Below are 26312 nucleotides of genomic sequence, written 5' to 3'. Positions count from 1 at the left end.
TACGGTGTTTACTGAAGGGGTTAACTAGTGGGCCAGTTTTATAGGTCGGGTCGTTACGGACGCGGCGATACTAAATATGTGTACTTTTATTGTTTTTTTTTTTTTTATTTAGATAAAGAAATGTATTTATGGGAATAATATTTTTTTTTTTTTTTCATTATTTAGGATTTTTTTTTTTTTTTTTTTTACACACTTGGAAAATTTTTTTTTAACTTTTTTACTTTGTCCCAGGGGGGGACAATACAGATCGGTGATCTGCCAGTTTGCACAGCACTCTGACAGATCACCGATCTGTCTCAGAGTGCTGCAGCGTTACCAAGTGCCTGCTCTGAGCAGGCACTTGGTAAGCCACCTCCCTCCCTGCAGGACCCGGATCCGCGGCCATCTTGGATCCGGGACTTACTGCAGGGAGGGAGGTAGGAGACCCCCGGAGCAACGCGATCACATCGCGTTGCTGCGGGGGTCTCAGGGAAGCACGCAGGGAGCCCCCTCCCTGCGCGATGCTTCCCTGCACCGCCGGCACATCGCGATCATCTTTGATCGCGGTGTGCCGGGGGTTAATGTGCCGGGGGCGGTCCGTGACCGCTCCTGGCACATAGTGCCGGATGTCAGCTGCGATAAGCAGCTGACACCCGGCCGCGATCGGCGGCGCTCCCCCCGTGAGCGCGGCCGATCGCGCTGGACGTAATATTCCGTCCTTGGGAATTAAGGCCCACCCCACATGGACGGAATATTACGTCCAATGGCAGAAAGGGGTTAAAGGGAATTCATCACCAGCCTTCTGCTACCACATGTGAGAATAACATGATTAAGGGGAAGTCCTCAATTCCAGCGATGTGTCACTTACAGGGTTACTTGCTACAATTTTGACATAGTTATTTTATCTGCTGCAAATTTTCCAGTTCACTGCCGAGTATAACCCTGCCCACACCACTGAATGGCAGCTTTCCATGTACACTGTGCATAGGCAAAAAGGTGTCAATCAGGGGTGGGGTTTTACAGAGGTCATGAATATGGAGAAATACAGGGCAGCAGGTTTACTAGTCCTATAGTAATACTCTCCTGCTGATAAAACAGTCATTTTACCATAACTACAGCAAGCAGCCCAGTAAGTGACATCTCTGGAATCAGGGTCTCTACATTATGCTGGCATTTTGCTGCTTTCAGGCTAGGTAGCAAAAACCTGGCAAAAGATTCCATAAAATCTGGCAAATTAAACAGCAAGCTATAGTCAACCAATATAAGGTGGCAAATACTAGAAACGTGTACGGTTCCTACCATTCTTTTTATGAGTATCTGTTATTCATTCCAGTGCATTCTTTACACTGAGATGTTGACTGTGAAAATAGGGATTTTTGTGTGTACTCACCGTAAAATCCTTTTCTCCGAGCCGCTCATTGGGGGACACAGGACCATGGGTTATGCTGCTGTCACTAGGAGGCTGACACTAAGCTGAGACAAAAAAGGGTTAGCTCCTCCCCTGCAGTATACACCCTCATGCTGGCATCCAGAGACCCAGTTAAGTGCAAAAGCAGTAGGATAATGAGAACAATATATCAAAAAACATTGGAACATAACATGTCAAACAACAGTCAAAGACTAAAAAAGATAACTAGCCGTAAGGCTACCAGGGTGGGTGCTGTGTCCCCAAATGAGCGGCTCGGAGAAAAGGATTTTACGGTGAGTACACACAAAAATCCCTATTTCTCCTTCGCCTCATTGGGGGACACAGGACCATGGGACGTCCCAAAGCAGTCCCTGGGAGGGAAACAATACAACCAAGTAACTCCGTGTACCATCTGACTACAAATGCGCAACGGCCGCCTGCAGGATACACCTGCCAAGGGCCGCGTCCGCAGAGGATTGGATGTGAACATTGTAATGCTTTGTGAAGGTATGCAGGCTGGACCACGTTGCGGCCTTGCAAACCTGCTCCGCTGATGCCTGGTGCCGGATGGCCCAGGAAGCACCCATCGACCGAGTGGAGTGAGCTCTAATCCCCGCCGGGATAGGACTGCCCCTGACCCGATAGGATTCCTGGATAGCAGATCGGATCCATCTGGCTATCGTGGATTTAGACGCAGCCAAACCCTTTCTGTGACCCTCCGGGAGCACGAAAAGGGCGTCCGATTTTCTGAAGTGCGCCGTTCTGGAAATGTACCTCCTGAGGGCCCGTACCACGTCCAGAGTATGGAGAGCCTTCTCGACCCTATGTTTGGGCTGCGGACAAAAGGAGGGAAGAATGATGTCCTCGTTAAGGTGGAAAGATGATACCACCTTTGGAAGAAACGCCGGAGAAGGACGTAGGACTACCTTGTCCTGATGAAAGGCAAGGAAAGGTGCCCGGCAGGATAGAGCGGCGAGCTCTGAAACCCTTCTGATGGACGTCACCGCTACCAGGAAGGCGACCTTCCAAGAGAGGACAGAGAGCGGAACGTCTTGAAGGGGTTCGAACGGCGGTTCCTGGAGAACCCCCAGGACCAAGTTGAGATCCCAGGTCTCCAATGGCATCCTGTAGGGAGGAACAACATGGGAGACTCCCTGAATGAAAGTCTTGACCTGAAGGTTGATGGCGATCCTACGCTGGAACAGCACGGATAAGGCTGAGATCTGACCTTTAAGAGAGCTCAGGGCCAAACCGGAATCCAGACCAGACTGAAGGAAATTCAGGATACAAGGGATAGAGAACCTGAGCGGAGGGTGCCCTTGGAGCCTGCACCATGAGAAGAAGGTCTTCCAGACGCGGTGGTAGATAGAGGCGGAAGACGCCTTGCGAGCACTTAGCATGGTGGGAATGACCTGCTGAGAGAAACCAGCACGAGTTAGAATCCAGGTTTCAACAGCCACGCCGTTAAACGTAGGGCCCCTGAGCTCTGGTGGTAGATCGGTCCTTGGCGAAGTAGGTCTGGGCGGTCTGGCAACCGCAAGGGAACGTCAGCTACGAGCTGGACGAGTTCCACGTACCACGCGCGACGAGGCCAGTCTGGAGCGACCAGAATGACCGGAACTCCCTCCGTCTTGATCTTTCGGATGACCTTCGGCAGTAAGGGAAGGGGAGGGAACATGTATGGGAGCTGAAATTGATGCCACGGAAAAATCAGCGCGTCCACTCCTATGGCCTGGGGATCCCGAGATCGAGCAATGAAGTTGTGGACTTTGGTGTTCAATCTGGACGCCATCAGATCCACGTCCGGGGTCCCCCAGCGAAGACAGATCTGGTGAAAAACCTCTGGGTGGAGTTCCCACTCCCCCGAGGCAAGGCCCTGGCGGCTCAGGAAGTCCGCCGCCCAGTTCTCGACTCCCGGAATGTGCACCGCCGAGATGATGGAGTGGTTGGTTTCGGCCCAACGAAGGATGAGGGAGACTTCGCGCATCGCCGCCCTGCTGCGGGTACCCCCCTGGTGGTTGATGTAAGCCACCGCCGTGACGTTGTCCGATTGGACTCGTATTGGGTGACCCGCGAGCAGAGCGTGGAAGTGACTCAGAGCAAGTCTGATAGCACGAATTTCTAGAATGTTGATGGGGAGACTGGACTCCTGAACAGTCCAACAGCCCTGGGCAGAGTGGTGAAGAAACACCGCCCCCCAGCCAAGAAGACTGGCGTCGGTGGTCACCACTAACCAGCGGATCGGAAGGAAGGACTTCCCCTGGCGAAGAGATGGTCCCAGGGTCCACCAAACGAGAGACTGTGACCCTTGGGGACAGGGGACAAGGGTGGTCGAGAGAAAAGGGACTCCTGTCCCAGTTGTCCAGCAGAGCCTGTTGCAGGGGGCGGAGGTGGAGTTGAGCGAAGGGAACCGCTTCGATTGCCGCAACCATCTTTCCCAGGATCTTCATGGTGAACCGAATAGTTCGCGGGCGAGAATGGCAGAGCGTACGGGCCCCCTGTTGGAGCGCTTGGACCGAGGAAGCAAGACCAGCCCCCTTGAAGTGTCCAGGATCATTCCCAGAAAGGAGATCCGACGGGCAGGAACAGGAGAGGACTTGTCCAAGTTGATCAGCCAGCCCAGGCGCGAAAGAGAATCCAGGGTAATGTGGACGCTTGACTCGCAGGCTTGGAAAGACGGGCCCTTTATGAGGAGGTCGTCTAAGTACGGTAACACGACGACCCCTCGAGAGTGAAGAATGGCCATGACAGCCGCCATGACCTTGGTGAATACCCTGGGCGCCGTGGCGAGGCCGAAGGGTAGGGCCGTGAACTGGAAGTGATCCTCCAGAATGGCAAAGCGGAGGAACCTCTGATGAGGCGGGAAAATTGGGATGTGAAGATAGGCATCCTTGATGTCTATCGAGGCCAAGAATTCCCCTCTTTCCATGGAAGAGATGACCGATCTGAGCGATTCCATCCTGAAGTGCCGGACTCTTACGCACTTGTTCAGGAGCTTCAGATCCAAAATGGGACGCACCTTCCCGTCCTTCTTTGGCACGACGAAGAGGTTTGAGTAGAAGCCTTTGAACCTCTCGTGTTCCGGGACCGGAACAATGACCCCGCTCTGGCGGAGGGAGTGGATGGCGCAAAGAAGGGCGCGAGACTGAGCTTCCGAACTGGGGAGACGAGAGGGGAAAAACCGGGTTGGAGGAGGAGAGGAGAACTCTATCTTGTAGCCAGACGATACCAGATCTCTGACCCATTCGTCGGAAACGACGGAGAGCCAGGCTTGCTGAAAAAGGAGTAGACGACCGCCTACTCTGCTGGTATCGACTGGCGCCGTTCCCGAGTCAGTGAGACGGGAATCTGGGGGGTCTCGAACCTCTGGTCCTGGGCTGCCTCGGTTTTCCGCGCCAGGAAGGATTAGGCCTAAAGGATGGACGAGCGTCTCTGTCTGCGCGGGCGGAACGGTCCGATCTGGGAAGACCGGTGGGATTGGACCAGGCTGAGCTGGTACGAAAAGGCCGAAAACGAAAATAAGGCTGGCGCTGGAAGGCCGCCTTGGGCCTCTGTTGGGGAAGAAACTTGCTCTTTCCCCCTGTGGCGTCGGAAATAAGCTGGTCAAGCTTTTCGCCGAAAAGACGCCCGCTTTGAAAAGGGAGAGAAATCAGGGATTTTTTAGATGAGGAACCTGCGCGCCAATCTCTGAGCCAAAGGGCCCTTCTAATAGCGATGGCGTTGGAAGCCGCCGATGCTGCGCAGTTCGCCGCGTCGAGAGATGCGAACATCACATAATCACTGGCCATGGCTAACTGTTTAGCCAGGTCCGCCATTTCAGAGGGGAGATCCTGTTCATTAATGGATTTCGCTAGGGCATCCGCCCAGGAAACCATAGCCTTGGTCACCCAAGCCGCGGCGAAGGAGGGAGACAGGGAAGAGCCAGAGGCTTCGTACACTGACCGAGCTAGAGAGTCTATCTGGCGTTCAGTGGGACTCTTAATTGAAGCGCCCTCCGGGACTGAGAGAAGAGTTTTAGAAGCCAGGCGCGAGACCGGAGGATCTACGGTAGGGGGATCCGTCCAGTCTTTCACGAGATCAGCCGAGAAGGGATACTTGGAAACCAAGTCCTTCTTACCCGTGAAGCGCTTGTCTGGGCGCTCCCTGTGACGCCTGACTATATCCAGGAAGGCTGGATGAGAGGCAAAAGATTTGTGAGAACGCTTGGTTCTGGAAAAGGAGACCGCGTGTTCCGGAGCGGAATTAGAGTCGTCATCCACCTTAAGTGCGTGATTGACTGCTACAATAAGGGAGTCAACCGTAGCTCTGAACTCCGGAGCCTCCGGGTCCAAAGATATCTCGGACTCATGTTCAGAGTCGTGAACGCTGCGAGCCCCCAAAGAGGAAGAGCGAGAGGTGGAGCTGCCAGAGTCTGAGTGGCGAGGAGAACGCTCAGGAGAGGTAGTACGGATCCGTTTTCTGGATGACCGTGCCTCCTTAAGAGGAGAGCGGCCCTTGCTGGCCGACGATTCCCCTGCTATGGAGGGATCTCTTAACACCTGTAACAGATTGCCTCGTTCCCCGGGAGGATTTTGAATGGATTTGATGGCGTTAGCTAAAAAATCCACGGACTGTGAAAGCGAGGCGACCCACGGGGGGGGGACTAGGTACGCCGGAGTCGGTGGCGGTGGAGGGCTCCTGGGCACATGGGGCATCGCAGGCAGAACAGAGGGGAGAGCTTTGAGGCCTGGGAAGTGGGACCTGGCAGGTGGTACACGCAGAAAAAAAGGTCGTATGCACCTTAGAAGATTTTTTAGACCTTGACTGCGACATGATTCTAATGCAGAAAAAACACAGGGTCTATAAAAAGAAAACCGAGCCAGAGAGTGCGGCGCTGCAGAAGGGAGCTAACGATGTCTCCTTACCCCGGTCCTGTGTCCCGCAATCCAGGAGAGACGAGCTGCTAAGGATTCCCCTCAGAGAAGAAGAAGCCGGCTGCACGTGGCCACTGTGACACCCGGAGATGCGACAGGCAGGAGCTGCAGCGCTGTAGTGAGGAGCAAGATGGCTGCCGAGATCAGGAGAGAGATCTCGGCGGCTGCGAGAAGCGCCAGGACCGGGGGGCGGCGCCGCTGTGACGCTGACAGGAGTGGGTGGAGCCTAACGGCGGCGACCAGCGGCTAGGCCGAAGCCGTGGGCTAAATTTTCGGCCTCGGCCCGGCGCGCGGCCGCAAGAGCCGGAAAAAGACGGGGACACCGCCCAACGAACGGTATCAGCCTGCAGATGTGCCCCAAGTTTGCGGAGCCCTCCGGACCGCCGGCGATCCCCCCCAAACCCCCCACCGGACACTTACCCTGATATGGAGGTGAGAGGGAAAAAATCCTCATTTCTCCTTGCTGGATTCTGCCATGTAATAGGGACGGTGCAGGGGTTGGGAAGCCTCTATCCACCGGCCCCGGATGGGGGGTGGAGAGGAACCGTCCACCACCTGAGTCACTCAGAGCATTGGTGATGCAGTGTGGTCTGCACGGACGCCACGGGGATAAGGCCACTGTACAGCCGAGGGTAGAACCTGGTGGACAGGGCAGATGTCCGGCAATAAAAAAGGAGCCTGGCTGCAGAGGAGGATACTGGAGGTAAAAACACCAGTGCTCGTCTGTATAAAAAGAGGGGAGATCGGGGCCCTTTAGGGGAGAAACCGTCGCCCAAAAAAGGACAGCTCAGGCAGTGGCTCCCACGTCGCAGGAGAGGATACGGTGAGGTGAAACTCCCGTGCTCGCCTGTTGTTGGTTCGGGGGAGATCGGACCTTAGAAGAATCCGTCGCCCCCTTCGTCCGGAATAGATAAAAGAAAAAAGAAAAAAAAAAAAGAAACCATAAGGAATAAAAAATCAGTGTGCCTCCTACGGACACTAAGCTTAAACTGGGTCTCTGGATGCCAGCATGAGGGTATATACTGCAGGGGAGGAGCTAACCCTTTTTTGTCTCAGCTTAGTGTCAGCCTCCTAGTGACAGCAGCATAACCCATGGTCCTGTGTCCCCCAATGAGGCGAAGGAGAAAGACTTAATACAACTGCACCTTTCCTTCGCCTACACTGTAAATTAGGCCTAGATAACAGGGGACCCCAGCCAGTAGCTTGGGAGCCACATGTGGCACGCGGTCCCATACATTGTGGCTTGTGGTTGCTAGCTTGGTGCATTAGCTCCAGGTCTGGCAAACAGGTATGAAGAGCAGATCTCAAAATGATGAATTTTGTGAGCAGCTCTGCACAGAAGAGCAGATCTGGATGGGAATATACTGGTCTTATTGGTCTAGAGATAATTGAAGTAGCTGTAGATACTACCTGTCAGAGGAGATGCTTGAAGCTGGATGCGACAGTATGTTTGGAGAGCTTGATGGGGGATTACTCAATTATATTGTGGGCAGGGCTGTGGAGTCAGAGTCGTGGAGTCGGAGCCCATTTTAATGGAGTCGGAGTCATGGAAATTGAGGAGTCGGAGGTTTGGCTTACCAACTCCACAGGCCCGATTATGGGAACACCTGGATCTTGGTATTCTGATCAGGGCGATTTCTGTGACAAAGCTTTGGTCATCATTATACCTGTAATGGGGGCTTTGCTTGCTACTACTGTGAGGGGGGCAGGAGCTGGATGTGTTTTGCGGAGCTGAATTTGGCTCTCAAGGTCAGAAAGGTTGGGGACCTCTGGCCTACATAAGAAAGGGGCATTACAATGGGATTACTAAAAATGGGAAAATCTATATTCAGTGGAGAAATTAAACAATTTAACAGATCTTACCTCGACCTCCCTCTGCTTTTTCCTTTCGTCAAACTGCAATCTTCTCTGTAACTCCTCAAGGGCCGCCCTGTACATAGCTTCCTGAGCATTTTGGAATTCGATTATCTGATCAAATACAGCTCGCAGTTGATCTAGTAGCGCCTGAGGAGAGACCAATGGACATGTTAAAGTAACAGTACAGTGGGATTTCGTTATTATTTCTATTTTAGATCAACAATGACATAGAAACTCAAAAGCAAATTATTAAAAAAAAAAGTTATTTCTGTGCAAAAGTAAAAAAAATACCATATACATTTCACATCGTACAATTATAACAACGCACAGAATAAACTTACTTCATTTACAATGCACAGAGAACACCATTAACTCCTCGGCATTACATTACATACTTCTATTAACTCTTTATTGGGAGGAACAAACCTAATAGCAATTATGTCGCTGCTTTTTTGCGTTTTACATTTGATGCTTTTCCCCATGCTGCACAAAAAAAACGTAAATTTGATTCTGCAGATTAGTAGTTTCTTTGTTTGATTATTATTTTGTACAATAAAGTTACACTTTGAAAAAAATATTTGAGAGCCCTAGGTTTTAAAACGTTCCGTTAGTGAAGCTAAATGAGGGCTTATTTTTGGCATGACGAACGGCAGTTTTTGGTGCCATTTTGAGGTGCATGAACATTTTGGATCACTGTTTATTACACTCTTTGGGAGGCAAAATAAACAAAAGAAATCGACAAAATCTTTATTCTGTGGGTCAATACAAGCACGACGATACCAAATGACTTTAGGGTTTTTTAATGTTTTCTTGGTTTTGCGGGGAAAAAAAAAAAAGTTTTAAATAATTTTTTTTGTCACCATATTGTCATAAACCATACCTATATTTTCCAGTATACAAAATATTGCAAGGGCTTGTTTTTTGCTGGACAACTTATAGTATTTACGGATACCATTTTTAAATACATTTGACTTTCTATTTTAATTAATATTTTGGTAGAAAGCAAAACACAATGGATCTGAAATATTTCTTTTTATTTTATAGAGTTCACCACGCAGTAAAATTAACTGATTATACCTAACTGCACAAGAAAATCATTTAAAAATATAAATAAAAAAAAATGTGGTTGGCATACTGAGAGAGAATTTATTTTTATTTTTTTTTCAGCATTGCTTCAGGACTTGATTTTTTACATAATGAACTTGAATTTTTGGTGGTACCATTTTGGGATACTTACGACTTTTGATCACTTTTTAAAAACACCATTTGTTTATCTCCTTCACTTACATCATATGTCGTGTTCCTGACTTTGATGTGGGCTCACAAGCCAAAATCTATGCATGTTTGGGATCTGCATAATCACACTGATCTGGAGAATCATATTTCCAGGTCAGTTTTACCATAAAGTGAACATAGTAATAAATAGCCTCATTCAAAAGCACAACTCGACCCACAAAAAACAAGCCCTCAAACAGTTATATGGACAGATTTTTTTTTTTTTTAAATGTATGACTCTTGGAAGACGGAGAGGAAATGAAAACGAAAATATCAAAATTGGCTCAAGCATGAGCGGGTTAAACCCTTTGCCAGCATAGGACATACTGGTACATCTTATGCCAGGTGTATGTGCACACAAAGTGAAATCAGAACTTCAGCCAGCTCTACATATCATGGGTGACAGCTGTGTAACACAGCAAGCCTTTCACAGCAGCGATAGCTTCTAAGGGTATGTGCACACGTAGAATGGTCCACTGCGGATTTTTCCGCAGCGGATTTGATAAATCCGCAGGGCAAAAAGACTGCGTTTTTCCTGCGGATTTACCGCGTTTTTTGTGCGGATTCCACTGCGGTTTTACACCTGCGGTTTTCAATTATGGAGCAGGTGTAAAACCACCGCGGATTCCGCACATTTTTTTTTCCGCAGCATGGGCACAGCATTTTCGGTTTCCCATAGGTTTACATTGTACTGTAAACTCATGAAAAACTGCTGTGGACCCGCAGCTGCGGATCCACAGCAAAATCAGCATTGTGTGAACAGAGCCTTATAGCTCTGACCGCTGCAGTTTGACCACTTATAAAGAAACAAAAAATGCAAATTTGATATCACCGTAATTGTACTGACCTAGAAAGTCATGTTCCAAGTCATTTGCTGCATTATAAACACTGAAAATTCAAAAACAACAAGAACAATGGAGGAATTGCATTTTTTTCCACTGCACTTGAAATTTTATCCTATTTTCCAGTACACTAAATTGTAAAATGGTGTAATTCAAAATAATTATTTGTCCCATAAAATAGAAAAAAACAAAACAAATGGCTATGTAGATGTAAAAAAAAAAAAAAAAAAAAGTTAAGAAATCATGGTGCTTGAGAAAAGGGTAGGATAAAAGCACAACAGTTTGCAGCACAGGGGAAGGCTTAAAATCTAAAGGTATGCAATAATCACAATGAGAATCTTACAGAACCGCTAGGATTTCCATTTTTATATGTAACAGGAAAGCATTACTGCAAAACAGTTTACCCTGGATTCACCGTCTAGAAGGCAGCGAGATATGATGGTATCTAAGAAAACCTCGTGAGCAGCAATGATGTGATCCAAGTCCTGCGCTTGCTGTACTTTATTCCACAACTCATCCCAAGAACATTCCAGAACCTAAGGAAACCAAAAGGACAATCACACCTTTATTTAGAAGAAAAAATGCAACTAATAAATAAACTAAGCCTGGAGATAAACAATTATGTACCTCAAATGTGATGTAATACTGCATCTGATGAATGAAATGAACCATTTCTGAAGCCAGGACGTGACACTGATGAAGCACCCCAGACAGCTCTGTAATGGAAATGAATAATGAGAAACAGGACTAATCACTTCGGAGAAAAACCGAAGCGTCATAGCGTATTAAAAAGACAACTTTTCTAAACAGTGTCACTTAACAAAACAAAGGGGTTAATTAGGGGCCAAGACTGCCCACAGCTAAAATAAGAAATAAAGGAAATGTAGCATCAAAAAATTACTTATTGTTTAAATCAGCTTTTTCTGTTAAATGTATTTTGTAAAAACTGTTGACAATATTTTTCATATTAAAATCTGTATTAAAAGGGAATCTGTCAGTTGGATCAACCCTCTTAAGCCATCTATATGGGGGCATGTAGGTCATAGGATGCTGAATAAAAGGATACCTTTTCTGCCATCAAATGTCTTATTCCACAGAAATCCACATTTTTCTTATATGCAAATGAGCTGTTCCAGGCTACAGGTCCGCACTGATCTCCTTGAGAATCTGCCTCCAGAGATTATTTTAGATGTAGGGGGAGTGTGATGTGTAATGGCCACTCTCTGCTCTCACTACAGAGCTGTGTGTGATTATACCTGACACATCTGCATGTTCCTCTCAGCTTACAATTCAGCAGAGCTCAGAGAGCTGCAAAACATGTTTTTGCAAGAAGGCAAAGTTCAGGTCTCCTGTGCTGTGCTAGTTACTTGTCTCATACGGATAACTCCCCCTTCAAGTAAAATAAGCTCTGGAGGCAGATTTTCAGGGAAATTAGTGTCCTCTCCATGGCCTGGAAGAGATCATTTGCATACAAGAAAAATGTGAAATAAGACATGAAATTGCGCATATCAGTCTATCATTTTATTCATCTTTCTATTACCTACATGCCTATATAGATGGCTTCGGAGGATCGATCCTACTGACAGATTTCCTTTAAAAAGATATATATAAATAAGATCTTTTCATTTCCGTATTGGCCACTTGGGCTATTCTAGACGCGTACTTCCTGCTTTTTTTTTTTTTTTTTTATAGAAGGATTTTCAATTGCCACAGGCAGGATTACGACGACAGGTTCCACTTCTATAGAGGTTGCTAAACATTTACATGCTGTGGTCGCTATTAAGATCTAGCTGGCACCGATCCTGGCTGATATTGGAGGAGCTCCTGCCGTAATCGTTCTGGGCACATAGTCCCTGTGCCTGCACATTGATACCGTTTGGTCCATTTGTAGGAACACCTTGGCTATTAGAACATACGTCCAATGTCAGGAAGGGGTTAATTGATAAGTTAGCATTGACCTACACTGAATGTTAATACAATTAAACCAACTCAACAGTAGGGCTGCGTGAACGTGCTTGGAAAACGTGTTACCCGAGTATGCCCGGATGTTACCCAAGTATCTTGGGCGTGCTCAAATAATATGTTAGTCTAGTGTCTGCATGGCTCGTGGCTGTCAGAGTCGCAACGCATGCAGGGATTGCCTGTTTGTCTAACAGCAGCAAAACATACAGCCACAGTGACTCAAACATATTATTTAAGCATGCCCAAGATACTCGGATAATACCCTAGCATGATTGGATAACAAGATATCCGAGCATGTTCGCTCATCACTAAACAGTTCTTTGTCTGTTTCCACAGGACCCCCTTGAGGAAGTTAGGTGTCGTGTGGTGATGCAACATGGGGCTATTCTCCTATTTTTCCATGGACAATATATTTTGATCTACAAGGGTAACTTCCAGATTTTCATTTCTTGTGTGAACATGATTTAGCAATCTCACCATACTTTTTCATACCTGTCTACATCTATGTAGATTCTAATGTCTATTTGCAGCATATCATCATAATAGAACATATACAGGTATGCACTGAATTGTCTCACAGGAAAGCGTTTGGTGGTTTGGGGATCTTTCTTTTCTTCCTTGGAGTGTGAATGTATACTGGTTCATATCTACATATTTGACAATATCCACATTTGGACTTGGTGTAGAGGACCTGCCACCAGTTTCAGCATGTTAAACTGGCCAAATCATGGAATAGTGGCTGCAAAGCTGAAGAACATTTATTTTCTCAAATTAAAGCTTTAATTGTTTTTAAGAGAAAATATGAACAACATACCAACGAAAAGGATTCAACAAATCCTATGCATTGGTAGAAATGTTTCTCACAACGTTTTTTTTTTGTTTTTCCCCCTGGAGGCGAGCATTTCTTCCCCAGATGACTCTGACCGATCATAAGCAGGATGTAATAAAGGGAAAAATGAATATACCTCTACAATACCTTAGGACAAGCATTGTCCTGTGTGAGCCTTGTAATAACAGATAGTCTACGCACTGACCTCACTGCAGAGCAGTGTGTGATTACAAGTGTCACGAGTGTTTTTCACAAGACAAAGCTCCGCTATGTACTGCCCCCCCACACTGACAGCCATGAAATGAAAACTAGAAGGTACATGTGATCACATTCACCTCTGCTCTAGTCCAGCACCTCCTGCTGTAATCACACACAATCTGCAGTGAGATCACTAAGGAGAGCGGTCTTTCTGTCATTACATGTCTCACACTGAAAACTTGTCTCTAAGCTATTGTGAGGATGTCTTTTTTTTTTTACTTAACATATATTATAGTGCAAAATTTACAAGCTAATACATTTTGAGGAGGAGAGCAGAGATTAAAAAAAAAAAAAAAAAAACCATTTAATTCGGTTTTGAAGCCACTATTCCATGATGTGGTCAGGTTAATATGCTTAAACTGGTGAGGCTATGTCTTGTTTAAAGGGACATGTCACTCATTTCATGCTACCCAAGAGACTGTCAGTATGAATTGGAGCCTATAGAGTGACTGCAGTTTACAATTGCTATTGGACTAAAGGAGGCCAGTTGACTAGTCCAGGACAGTCCCAGGCCGCCTTTCCCCTGTCCCACTTCAGCTGATTTGGGCGAGACCGTCAATAAACTGGGGTGGAGAGAAGTCAGCCATACTTGTGAGGTCTGTCCTTATGGCTGGCTTTTCAAACTATGTTTTCTCTAAAATTGTTGTTTTTTTTGCTTCCAATAAATACTGTAGTCATTTAATTATATTAATGGATTCGGGCCAAAATGCTTTTATTTTCTGCATGTACTGTCTTTTTGTCAATTGACTTTGATTCCATGTACAGTATTTTAAAAGTAGCACCCTAATTATGTATGTAGAGAGTCTAAAACGCCAATTTCACTCATCAGACATCCATGCTCTGAGTATGGAGCGTAGATCACCTTACCACAGCCTAATATATGTCTATAAATCAGGATCAGGAGGCCGGCAACTGGCCAAGACATCGCAGTCTATGCTCGAAAAGTGAATGTTTGAAGCGTGAAGGTGGCTTTACATTGACTAAGCTCAATGATTGTCTGGAGCAGTTGCAGAAATGAAGCCCTGGAGGGTAACTGACCTTATCGTGAAACGGGACAACCCTAAAAACCTGTTTTTAAATATAGGTACAGACGTTTTTACGCAACTAAAAAAGTCCTTTATGGTGTCACTCATCCATAAGAAATTTGATTAACAATTTGTTAGCGAGGTCTGCGAATTCCATCAGAAATAATTAACAAATTTAGGCAAGTTGTCTAGATAAGCAAAAAGAGGTTCAGTGACAGGCTGACTACAAGTGAAGTACAATAATTCAAAATATAAGGATTTTACTGCAAGAAAAAAAAAACAAAAAGAGACATGTAGTCATATAAACTGAAGAATCTATATTTAAAAAATATACCGTATATACTCGAGTATAAGCCGAGATTTTCAGCCCATTTTTTTGGGCTGAAAGTCCCCCTCTCGGCTTATACTCGAGTCATATACCCGGGTGTCAGCAGGGGAGGGGGAGTGGGGGCTGTGTAGTCATACTTACCTGCTCCCAGCGCGGTCCCTGCAGTCCCTGGCTTCTCCGGCGCTGCAGATTCTTCCTGCACTGAGCGGTCACATGGCACCGCTCATTACAGAAATGAATAGGCAGCTCCACCCCCATAGGGGAGGAGCCGCATATTCATTGCTGTAAATGATCGGTAACTGTGACCGCTCAATTACAGGAAGAAGCTGCAGCGCCGGGGAAGCCAGGGACTGCAGGGACCGCGCCGCAGCAGGTAAGGGGAGCGCAGCGCTATAATTACCTGCTCCTCGCTCCGGCTCCGTCTGCAGCGTCCTCTAGCAGTGACGCTCAGGTTAGAGGGCGCTGTGACGTAGTCAGTGCGCGCCCTCTGCTGAGCGTCAGTGCTGGAGACGGAGCCGCACGAGGAGCAGGTAATTATTGAAAGCGCCGGCGTCCTGAGAAGAGAGGTGAGTATGTGATTTTTTTTTTTTTTTATGGCAGCACCAGCAGCATTCTAAGGAGCACCTATGGGGCCATAATGAAAGGTGCAGAGCATATATGGGGCACAGCATTATAAGGAGCACCTATGGGGCCATAATGAAAGGTGCAGAGCATATATGGGGCAGCATTCTAAGGAGCACCTATGGGGCCATAATGAAAGGTGCAGAGCATATATGGGGCACAGCATTCTAAGGAGCATCTATGGGGCCATAAAGGTGCAGAGCATATATGGGGCACAGCATTATAAGGAGCATCTATGGGGCCATAAAGGTGCAGAGCATATATGGGGCACAGCATTATAAGGAGCATCTATGGGGCCATAAAGGTGCAGAGCATATAAGGGGCACAGCATTATAAGGAGCACCTATGGGGCCATAAAGGTGCAGAGCATATATGGGGCACAGCATTATAAGGAGCACCTATGGGGCCATAAAGGTGCAGAGCATATAAGGGGCACAGCATTATAAGGAGCACCTATGGGGCCATAATGGTGCAGAGCATATAAGGGGCACAGCATTCTAAGGAGCACCTATGGGGCCATAAAGGTGCAGAGCATATAAGGGGCACAGCATTATAAGGAGCACCTATGGGGCCATAAAGGTGCAGAGCATATAAGGGGCACAGCATTATAAGGAGCACCTATGGGGCCATAAAGGTGCAGAGCATATAAGGGGCACAGCATTCTAAGGAGCACCTATGGGGCCATAAAGGTGCAGAGCATATAAGGGGCACAGCATTATAAGGAGCACCTATGGGGCCATAAAGGTGCAGAGCATATATGGCACAGCATTATAAGGAGCATCTATGGGGCCATAATCAAAGGTGCAGAGCATATATGGCACAGCATTATAAGGAGCATCAATGGGGCCATAATCAAAGGTGCAGAGCATATATGGCACAGCATTATAAGGAGCATTTATGGGGCCATAATCAAAGGTGCAGAGCATATATGGCACAGCATTATAAGGAGCATCTATGGGGCCATAATCAAAGGTGCAGAGCATTCTATATAGCACAGTTGTATATGGAGCATCTATGGGGCAATAATGAACGGTATGGAGCATCTATTTTTATTTTTGAAATTCACCGGTAAATGCTGCATTTTCTACCCTAGGCTTATACTCGAGTCAATAAGTTTTCCCAGTTTTTTGTGGCAAAATTAGGGGGGTCGGCTTATACTCGAGTATATACGGTATTATGACATATTCTAATCCACACAAGCACACTGAATGTGGGTAAAAATATAACAAATATTTATGCCTAAACTGTGTTTTATATGTCAGCTACAATGATGTTATGGTCTGTGAAATAGAAACAAAAAACAATTCTAGATTAAAAATAAAAGTAAAGGCTGTAAACATACCTGGCAGACTTTTCAGTAATTTTGCATTGCACATATGCCCTTTCCAAATGTCCGTTAGGATGTATTCCATTCTTTTTGCACGCCACAGAAAGTTGAACACGCGGAGATAATGACTCATGCATTCTCTGGTAAATACCTCAATTTACATATAAAAAGAAGGGGAAAAAAGGAATAATGACCAATTTGCCAAAGAGAAGAGTTATTAAAAAAAAAAATTTTCGAAGAGAAAAAAAAAATGAACAGTTACCAAATTCAGGCATGGCTGAAAAATGTTAAGTGTAGGACTCTACAGATTGTGACAAAAATGAATAAAGGTAATTGGCCTATATAGCTACACTGCCAGGAAAAAAATATATATATAAACCTGAAAAATGTGGTGATCTGCTGGTAGTTGGGCAGCGGTTTAAAGGACAGAGACGCGCGCGCGCGCGCGCGCGCGCTACTGGCCAATTGATCACTAGGCCAACCACTATCTCCCCCCAACCCCAATAACAAAAAAAGTGGGTGGAGTATTTCTGTATTGTCTTCTGCTCTGGCGGCTGCTTATCATCTCAAGAACAAAAGTGTAAGCCACTGGAAATCTAACGGCGATCCTTCTCTCCTCTGTCATCTACCGGGGTAGCGTCAGTAGGCCACCGTGCTAATTAGTGCCAGATGATCCCATGGAAATTGCTGGGTTCAGCCAAATTAAGTGCAATGTGTATGGGGGCTTGAAGGGAAGAAATGATCAACCTTGATATCAAATTTAACAACTACAAAATGTCAAAAACGGATTCAATTATACAGTTATGCATGTACCAAGAAATATACATATGGTGACTATGGTCACAAATACACAATTTATTTCACCACAGACACATTGAGCAGGCTCTCCTTAAAAGTGCATACAAATTAGATCAGACCTCAGTACAAACATTCTCAAGTAAAAAGATCCCACTTGCTCCCTGAACAAAGCGATATAATGCGCTCATTAAGGAAAATACCCGTTCTATGTGATAAAACGCTTCTGAACAATAAACCAGCTATTTTCTAATCAAATCTAATGAATCCTTCATCATATTTTATTTTAAATAGTACAAATATGATAGTACTTAAATACATTTTACAGTGCCTGGCAAATTATTTCAAATTAGTTGATAGTCTATGAATAATGGAACACAATGAATGAACTATTTCATTAAGGACATGCTTAAATCTGAAAGGGAACAAATGAATTATTAAATATATAAGAAATGGTTTATATAAAAGGCAATGATCTGCAGATTACAAATTTAGAAATATAGTCAGATTGTAGCTGGAGCACTCACAGATGCCAAGTGATGGCTTTAATCAGATGTTCCATATTGTACACGGAAAAATAAAGTCGAAGAATGAAATTTCTCTCTATGTAACGTCTCGTGTAAACATTCATAAAATATTGTGAGTTTACTCATCTGGACAATTCAAGATTTTCTACTGTACCCATCACATTATCTCCATTATCTATTGGGAATATGTAATGGGAATTAGCCATGACCACCATAAAGTAAAAGATGATAGATTATGCACTGCTCACTTAGGATTCATCTAGTCACTTCTCCGTAGGCTAAGAGTTGAGGGGTGAAGGGGAGAGACAATGGTTTTCATTCTTATGGGAGTCCATTTGTCATTAATGCCCATTTTCGACATGCACAAAAAAAGAGATCTAAAATGCATAATAGTTTCCTATTTAATTTTGCAATGCTGCCATATCAAACTGATTGACCCCCTTCAACCTCCAAGTTTTCACCTTCTTGACCAAGCCAAATTTTACAATTCTGACCAGTGTCACTTTATATGGTGATAACTCTGGAATGCTTCAAATTATTCCAGTGATTCTGAGATTTTTCGTGACACATTGTCCTTTATCTTAGTGGTAAATTTATTTTGATATTTTTTGCATTTACTTGTGAAAATACTGGCATTTTGGCAAAAAAAATGAATAAAGGTCGCAATTTTCGAAAATATTTTTTATAACCAGATGTTTATATCACACAAAATAGATGATAAATAACATTCACCATATGTTTACTTTACATCTGCATCATTTTTCAAACACAATTTTTTTTTTGTTACAAAGTTAGAAGGGTTAAAATTTGATCAACAACATTTACGAAACCAATTTTTTCTTAGGAACCACCTCCCATTAGAAGTGACTTTGGGGGGCCTATGTGACAGAAAATAGCCAAACGTGACACCATTTTAAAAACTGCACCCCTCAGAGTGCTCAAAACTACATGCAATAAGTTTATTAACCCATCAGGTGCTTCACAGAAATTAAAGCAACTTGGAAGGAAAATTACAATTTTACTTTTTCCCATAAAAATGTTGCTTTAGCCCCCAATTTTTCACCTTCTCAAGGGTAACAGGAGAAAATGGACAGCCCAATATGTTGTACAATTTTTCCTGAGTACACCGATAGCCAATATGTGTTGGAAAACTACTGTTTGGGTACACGGCAAAGCTTGGAAGGGAAGGAGTGCCATTTGACTTTTCGAGCAGAAAATTGGCTGGAATAGATATTGTATCATGTTTGCGTTTATATCTAAACCTCCCACAAGTGACCCAATTTTGTGAACTACACTCTTTGAGGAATTTATTTAGAGGTATGGTGAGCACTTTGAACCCACAGATGCTTCACAGAATTTTATAATGTTGAGATGTGAAAATTAAACAATTTTCAAGAGGGTAACAAGTGAAAATGGAACATAGAAATTCTTTGTGCATTCTCTCCTAAGTACACAAATACCCAATATGTGGTGGAAACCTACTGTTTGGGCACATGGAAGGGAAGGAGCTTTTGACTTTTGGAGCGCAAAATTGGATAGGATAGTGGAAGCCATGTCGCATCTGCAGAGACCCTGAAGTGCCTAAACAGTGGAAAACTGTTATGGCTGGCAATCAGGCAACACAGCGTGCAGTAATCAGCGCACATACAGAGATCTGGCAATAACCAAAAACAATAGGACGAGCTCTGAGACGTGGAATCTCTGTAGACTGCAGTACCTGATCTATCCTCACACAATTATAAGCAGCAGTGGATTGCGCCTAACAACTACCTATGCAACTCGGCACTGCCTGAGGAGCTGACTAGCCTGAAGATAGAAATACAAGCCTGACTTACCTCAGAGAAAAACCCCAAAGGAATAGGCAGCCCCCCACATATAATGACTGTTAGCAAGATGAAAAGACAAACGTAGGAATGAAATAGATTCAGCAAAGTGAGGCCCGATATTCTAGACAGAGCGAGGATAGCAAAGAGAACTATGCAGTCTACAAAAAACCCTAAAACGAAAACCACGCAAAGGGGCAAAAAGACCCACCGTGCCGAACTAACAGCACGGCGGTGCACCCCTCTGCTTCTCAGAGCTTCCAGCAAAAGACAATAGCAAGCTGGACAGAAAAAAACAGAAAACAAACTAGAAGCACTTATCTAGCAGAGCAGCAGGCCCAAGGAAAGATGCAGTAGCTCAGATCCAACACTGGAACATTGACAAGGAGCAAGGAAGACAGACTCAGGTGGAGCTAAATAGCAAGGCAGCCAACGAGCTCACCAAAACACCTGAGGGAGGAAGCCCAGAGACTGCAATACCACTTGTGACCACAGAAGTGAACTCAGCCACAGAATTCACAACAGTACCCCCCCTTGAGGAGGGGTCACCGAACCCTCACCAGAACCCCCAGGCCGACCAGGATGAGCCACATGAAAGGCACGAACAAGATCTGGGGCATGGACATCAGAGGCAAAAACCCAGGAATTATCTTCCTGAGCATAACCCTTCCATTTGACCAGATACTGGAGTTTCCGTCTAGAGACACGAGAATCAAAAATCTTCTCCACAATATACTCCAATTCCCCCTCCACCAAAACAGGGGCAGGAGGCTCCACAGATGGAACCATAGGTGCCACGTATCTCCTCAACAACGACCTATGGAATACATTATGTATGGAAAAGGAGTCTGGGAGGGTCAGACGAAAAGACACCGGATTGAGAATCTCAGAAATCCTATACGGACCAATAAAACGAGGTTTAAATTTAGGAGAGGAAACCTTCATAGGAATATGACGAGAAGATAACCAAACCAAATCCCCAACACGAAGTCGGGGTCCCACACGGCGTCTGCGATTAGCGAAAAGCTGAGCCTTCTCCTGGGACAAGGTCAAATTGTCCACTACCTGAGTCCAGATCTGCTGCAACCTGTCCACCACAGAATCCACACCAGGACAGTCCGAAGACTCAACCTGTCCTGAAGAGAAACGAGGATGGAACCCAGAATTGCAGAAAAATGGAGAGACCAAGGTAGCCGAGCTGGCCCGATTATTAAGGGCGAACTCAGCCAACGGCAAAAATGACACCCAATCATCCTGGTCAGCGGAAACAAAACATCTCAGATATGTTTCCAAGGTCTGATTGGTTCGTTCGGTCTGGCCATTAGTCTGAGGATGGAAGGCCGAGGAGAAAGATAGGTCAATGCCCATCCTACCACAAAAGGCTCGCCAGAACCTCGAGACAAACTGGGAACCTCTGTCAGAAACAATATTCTCAGGAATGCCATGTAAACGAACCACATGCTGGAAGAACAAAGGCACCAAATCAGAGGAGGAAGGCAATTTAACCAAGGGCACCAGATGGACCATTTTAGAAAAGCGATCACAGACCACCCAAATGACCGACATTTTTTGAGAAACGGGAAGGTCAGAAATGAAATCCATCGAAATATGTGTCCAAGGCCTCTTCGGGACCGGCAAGGGCAAAAGCAACCCACTGGCACGTGAACAGCAGGGCTTAGCCCTAGCACAAATTCCACAGGACTGCACAAAAGCACGCACATCCCGTGACAGAGATGGCCACCAGAAGGATCTAGCAACCAACTCCCTGGTACCAAAGATTCCTGGATGACCGGCCAGCACCGAACAATGAAGTTCAGAGATAACTTTACTAGTCCACCTATCAGGGACGAACAGTTTCTCGGCCGGACAACGATCAGGTTTATTAGCCTGAAATTTCTGCAACACTCTCCGCAAATCAGGGGAGATGGCAGACACAATGACTCCTTCCTTGAGGATACTCGCCGGCTCAGATAAACCCGGAGAGTCGGGCACAAAACTCCTAGACAGAGCATCCGCCTTCACATTTTTAGAGCCCGGAAGGTATGAAATCACAAAATCAAAACGAGCAAAAAATAACGACCAACGGGCCTGTCTAGGATTCAAGCGCTTGGCAGACTCGAGATAAGTCAAGTTCTTATGATCAGTCAATACCACCACGCGATGCTTAGCACCCTCAAGCCAATGACGCCACTCCTCGAATGCCCACTTCATGGCCAGCAACTCTCGGTTGCCCACATCATAATTACGCTCAGCAGCAGAAAATTTCCTGGAAAAGAAAGCACATGGTTTGAACACTGAGCAACCAGAACCTCTCTGTGACAAAACCGCCCCTGCACCAATCTCAGAAGCATCAACCTCGACCTGGAACGGAAGAGAAACATCAGGTTGACACAACACAGGGGCACAGCAAAAACGACGCTTCAACTCCTGAAAAGCTTCCACGGCAGCAGAAGACCAATTAACCAAATCAGCACCCTTCTTGGTCAAATCGGTCAATGGTCTGGCAATGCTAGAAAAATTACAGATGAAGCGACGATAAAAATTAGCAAAGCCCAGGAATTTCTGCAGACTTTTTAGAGATGTCGGCTGAGTCCAATCCTGGATGGCCTGAACCTTAACCGGATCCATCTCGATAGTAGAAGGGGAAAAGATGAACCCCAAAAATGAAACTTTCTGCACACCGAAGAGACACTTTGATCCCTTCACGAACAAGGAATTAGCACGCAGTACCTGGAAAACCATTCTGACTTGCTTCACATGAGACTCCCAATCATCTGAGAAGATCAAAATGTCATCCAAGTAAACAATCAAGAATTTATCCAGATACTCACGGAAAATGTCATGCATAAAAGACTGAAAAACAGATGGAGCATTGGCAAGTCCGAACGGCATCACCAGATACTCAAAATGACCCTCGGGCGTATTAAATGCCGTTTTCCATTCATCTCCCTGCCTGATTCTCACCAGATTATACGCACCACGAAGATCAATCTTAGTAAACCAACTAGCCCCCTTAATCCGAGCAAACAAGTCAGAAATCAATGGCAAGGGATACTGAAACTTAACAGTGATCTTATTAAGAAGGCGGTAATCAATACACGGTCTTAGCGAACCATCCTTCTTGGCTACAAAAAAGAACCCTGCTCCCAATGGTGACGACGATGGGCGAATATGTCCCTTCTCCAGGGACTCCTTCACATAACTGCGCATAGCGGTGTGTTCAGGTACGGACAAATTAAATAAACGACCCTTAGGGAATTTACTACCAGGAATCAAATCGATAGCACAATCACAATTCCTATGCGGAGGTAGGGCATCAGACTTGGACTCTTCAAATACATCCTGAAAGTCCGACAAGAACTCTGGGATGTCAGAAGGAATGGATGACGAAATAGACAAAAATGGAACATCACCATGTACTCCCTGACAACCCCAGCTGGTTACCGACATAGAGTTCCAATCCAATACTGGATTATGGGTTTGTAGCCATGGCAACCCCAACACGACCACATCATGCAAATTATGCAGTACCAGAAAGCGAATAACTTCCTGATGTGCAGGAGCCATGCACATGGTCAGCTGGGCCCAGTACTGAGGCTTATTCTTGGCCAAAGGTGTAGCATCAATTCCTCTCAACGGAATAGGACACCGCAAAGGCTCCAAGAAAAATCCACAACGTTTAGCATAATCCAAATCCATCAGATTCAGGGCAGCGCCTGAATCCACAAACGCCATGACAGAATACAATGACAAAGAGCACATTAAGGTAATGGACAAAAGGAATTTGGACTGTACAGTACCAATAACGGCAGAGCTATCGAACCGCCTAGTGCGTTTAGGACAATTAGAAATAACATGAGTAGAATCACCACAATAGAAACACAGTCTGTTCAGACGTCTGTGTTCTTGCCGTTCTACTTTAGTCATAGTCCTGTCGCACTGCATAGGCTCAGGTTTACTCTCAGGCAGTACCGCCAGATGGTGCACAGATTTACGCTCGCGCAAGCGACGACCGATCTGAATGGCCAAGGACATAGACTCATTCAAACCAGCAGGCATAGGAAATCCCACCATTACATCCTTAAGAGCTTCAGAGAGACCCTTTCTGAACAAAGCCGCTAGTGCAGATTCATTCCACAGAGTGAGTACTGACCATTTCCTAAATTTCTGACAATATACTTCTACATCATCCTGACCCTGGCATAAAGCCAGCAGATTTTTCTCAGCCTGATCCACTGAATTAGGCTCATCGTAAAGCAATCCGAGCGCCAGGAAAAATGCATCAACATTACTCAATGCAGAATCTCCTGGTGCAAGAGAAAACGCCCAGTCCTGTGGGTCGCCGCGCAAAAAAGAAATAATAATCAAAACCTGTTGAATAGGATTACCAGAAGAATGAGGTTTCAAGGCCAAAAATAGCTTACAATTATTTCTGAAGCTCAGGAACTTAGTTCTGTCACCAAAAAACAAATCAGGAATCGGAATTCTTGGTTCTAGCATCGATTTCTGATCAATAGTATCTTGAATCTTTTGTACACTTACAACGAGATTATCCATTGAGGAGCACAGAGCCTGAATATCCATGTCCACAGCTGTGTCCTGAAGCACTCTAATGTCTAGGGGAAAAAAAAGACTGAAGACAGAGCTAAGAAAAAAAAATGATGTCAGGATTTCTTTTTTCCCTCTATTGGGAATCATTGGTGGGGCTCCTTGTACTGTTATGGCTGGCAATCAGGCAACACAGCGTGCAGTAATCAGCGCACATACAGAGATCTGGCAATAACCAAAAACAATAGGACGAGCTCTGAGACGTGGAATCTCTGTAGACTGCAGTACCTGATCTATCCTCACACAACTATAAGCAGCAGTGGATTGCGCCTAACAACTACCTATGCAACTCGGCACTGCCTGAGGAGCTGACTAGCCTGAAGATAGAAATACAAGCCTGACTTACCTCAGAGAAAAACCCCAAAGGAATAGGCAGCCCCCCACATATAATGACTGTTAGCAAGATGAAAAGACAAACGTAGGAATGAAATAGATTCAGCAAAGTGAGGCCCGATATTCTAGACAGAGCGAGGATAGCAAAGAGAACTATGCAGTCTACAAAAAACCCTAAAACGAAAACCACGCAAAGGGGCAAAAAGACCCACCGTGCCGAACTAACAGCACGGCGGTGCACCCCTCTGCTTCTCAGAGCTTCCAGCAAAAGACAATAGCAAGCTGGACAGAAAAAAACAGAAAACAAACTAGAAGCACTTATCTAGCAGAGCAGCAGGCCCAAGGAAAGATGCAGTAGCTCAGATCCAACACTGGAACATTGACAAGGAGCAAGGAAGACAGACTCAGGTGGAGTTAAATAGCAAGGCAGCCAACGAGCTCACCAAAACACCTGAGGGAGGAAGCCCAGAGACTGCAATACCACTTGTGACCACAGAAGTGAACTCAGCCACAGAATTCACAACAGAAAACCCCCACTATGGACCCCATTTTGGAAACTACAATTTGCCTTATTTTTGGGAATCTTTCATCAAGAATTCCATCTGAATGACATATTTCATAGATTTACACAGAAACCCCGAGGTAAGCGCTTAGCGTAGTAGAGCGCAAGTTAAATGTGAGCAGAGTCTTTCTGCGATCTTTGGGAGGCAGAATAAACAAATCAACAGCAGGTCGAGAATTGTTTTTATTTTATTTTTTATGCCGTTCCTCGTGCGGTATAAGTGATTAGATGATTTTATTCTTCGGGTCAATGCAATTACATAGATATCAGATTTACCTAATTTGTTTTATATGTTAGGTTGCTATAACACACTTAACCCCTTAATCCCATATGACGTACTATCCCGTCAAGGTGCCCCAGGACTTAATTCCCAGTGACGGGATAGTACGTCATACGCGATCGGCCGCGCTCACGGGGGGAGCGCGGCCGGGTGTCAGCTGCCTATCGCAGCTGACATCCAGGACTATGTGCCAGGAGCGGTCACGGACCGCCCCCGGCACATTAACCCCCGGCACACCGCGATCAAACATGATCGTGATGTGCCAGCGGTATAGGGAAGCATCGCGCAGGGAGGGGGCTCCCTGCGGGCTTCACTGAGACCCCTCAGCAACGCGATGTGATCGCGTTGCTGCGAGGGTCTCCTTACCTCCCTCCCTACAGCAGGCCCGGATCCAAGATGGCCGCGGCATCCGGGTCCTGCAGGGAGGGAGGTGGCTTACAAAGTGCCTGCTCAGAGCAGGCGCTTGGTAAGCCTGCAGCACTGTAAGTCAGATCACTGATCTGACAGAGTGCTGTGCAAACTGTCAGATCAGTGATCTGTGATGTCCCTCCCCTCCCCCCGGGGCAAAGTCAAAAAGGTTTTAAAAAAAATTCCACATGTATTAAAAAAAAAAAAATTTAAAAAAAATTCCTAAATAAAGAAAAAAAAATAAAAAAAATTATATATATATATATATATATATATATATATATATATATATATATATATATATTATTCCCATAAATACATTTCTTTATCTAAATAAAAAAAAAAACAATAA

At 45.4% G+C, this 26312-nt stretch overlaps 1 protein-coding gene across 3 annotated transcripts in view; it reads right to left on the bottom strand.

Annotated features, from left to right (window-relative positions):
* The window catches only part of TUBGCP3 (tubulin gamma complex component 3), a 129140-nt gene that overhangs the window by 19181 nt on the left and 83647 nt on the right, over positions 1 to 26312 (bottom strand). For all 3 annotated transcript variants that reach the window (XM_069757903.1, XM_069757905.1, XM_069757904.1), the window contains exons 17-20: positions 16640 to 16775; positions 10902 to 10990; positions 10679 to 10810; positions 8164 to 8304 (exon numbers count right to left, since the gene is read on the bottom strand). In XM_069757903.1, coding sequence (XP_069614004.1) covers positions 8164 to 8304; positions 10679 to 10810; positions 10902 to 10990; positions 16640 to 16775 — 498 coding nt within the window. The remainder of the gene's footprint in view (positions 1 to 8163; positions 8305 to 10678; positions 10811 to 10901; positions 10991 to 16639; positions 16776 to 26312) is intronic.

Source organism: Ranitomeya imitator, chromosome 3 (genome assembly GCF_032444005.1).
Source record: "Ranitomeya imitator isolate aRanImi1 chromosome 3, aRanImi1.pri, whole genome shotgun sequence".
In the NCBI taxonomy this organism is placed as follows: domain Eukaryota; kingdom Metazoa; phylum Chordata; class Amphibia; order Anura; family Dendrobatidae; genus Ranitomeya; species Ranitomeya imitator.
The sequence above is the reverse complement of the archived record's forward strand: the minus strand, read 5'-3'. Positions and strand labels throughout refer to the sequence as shown.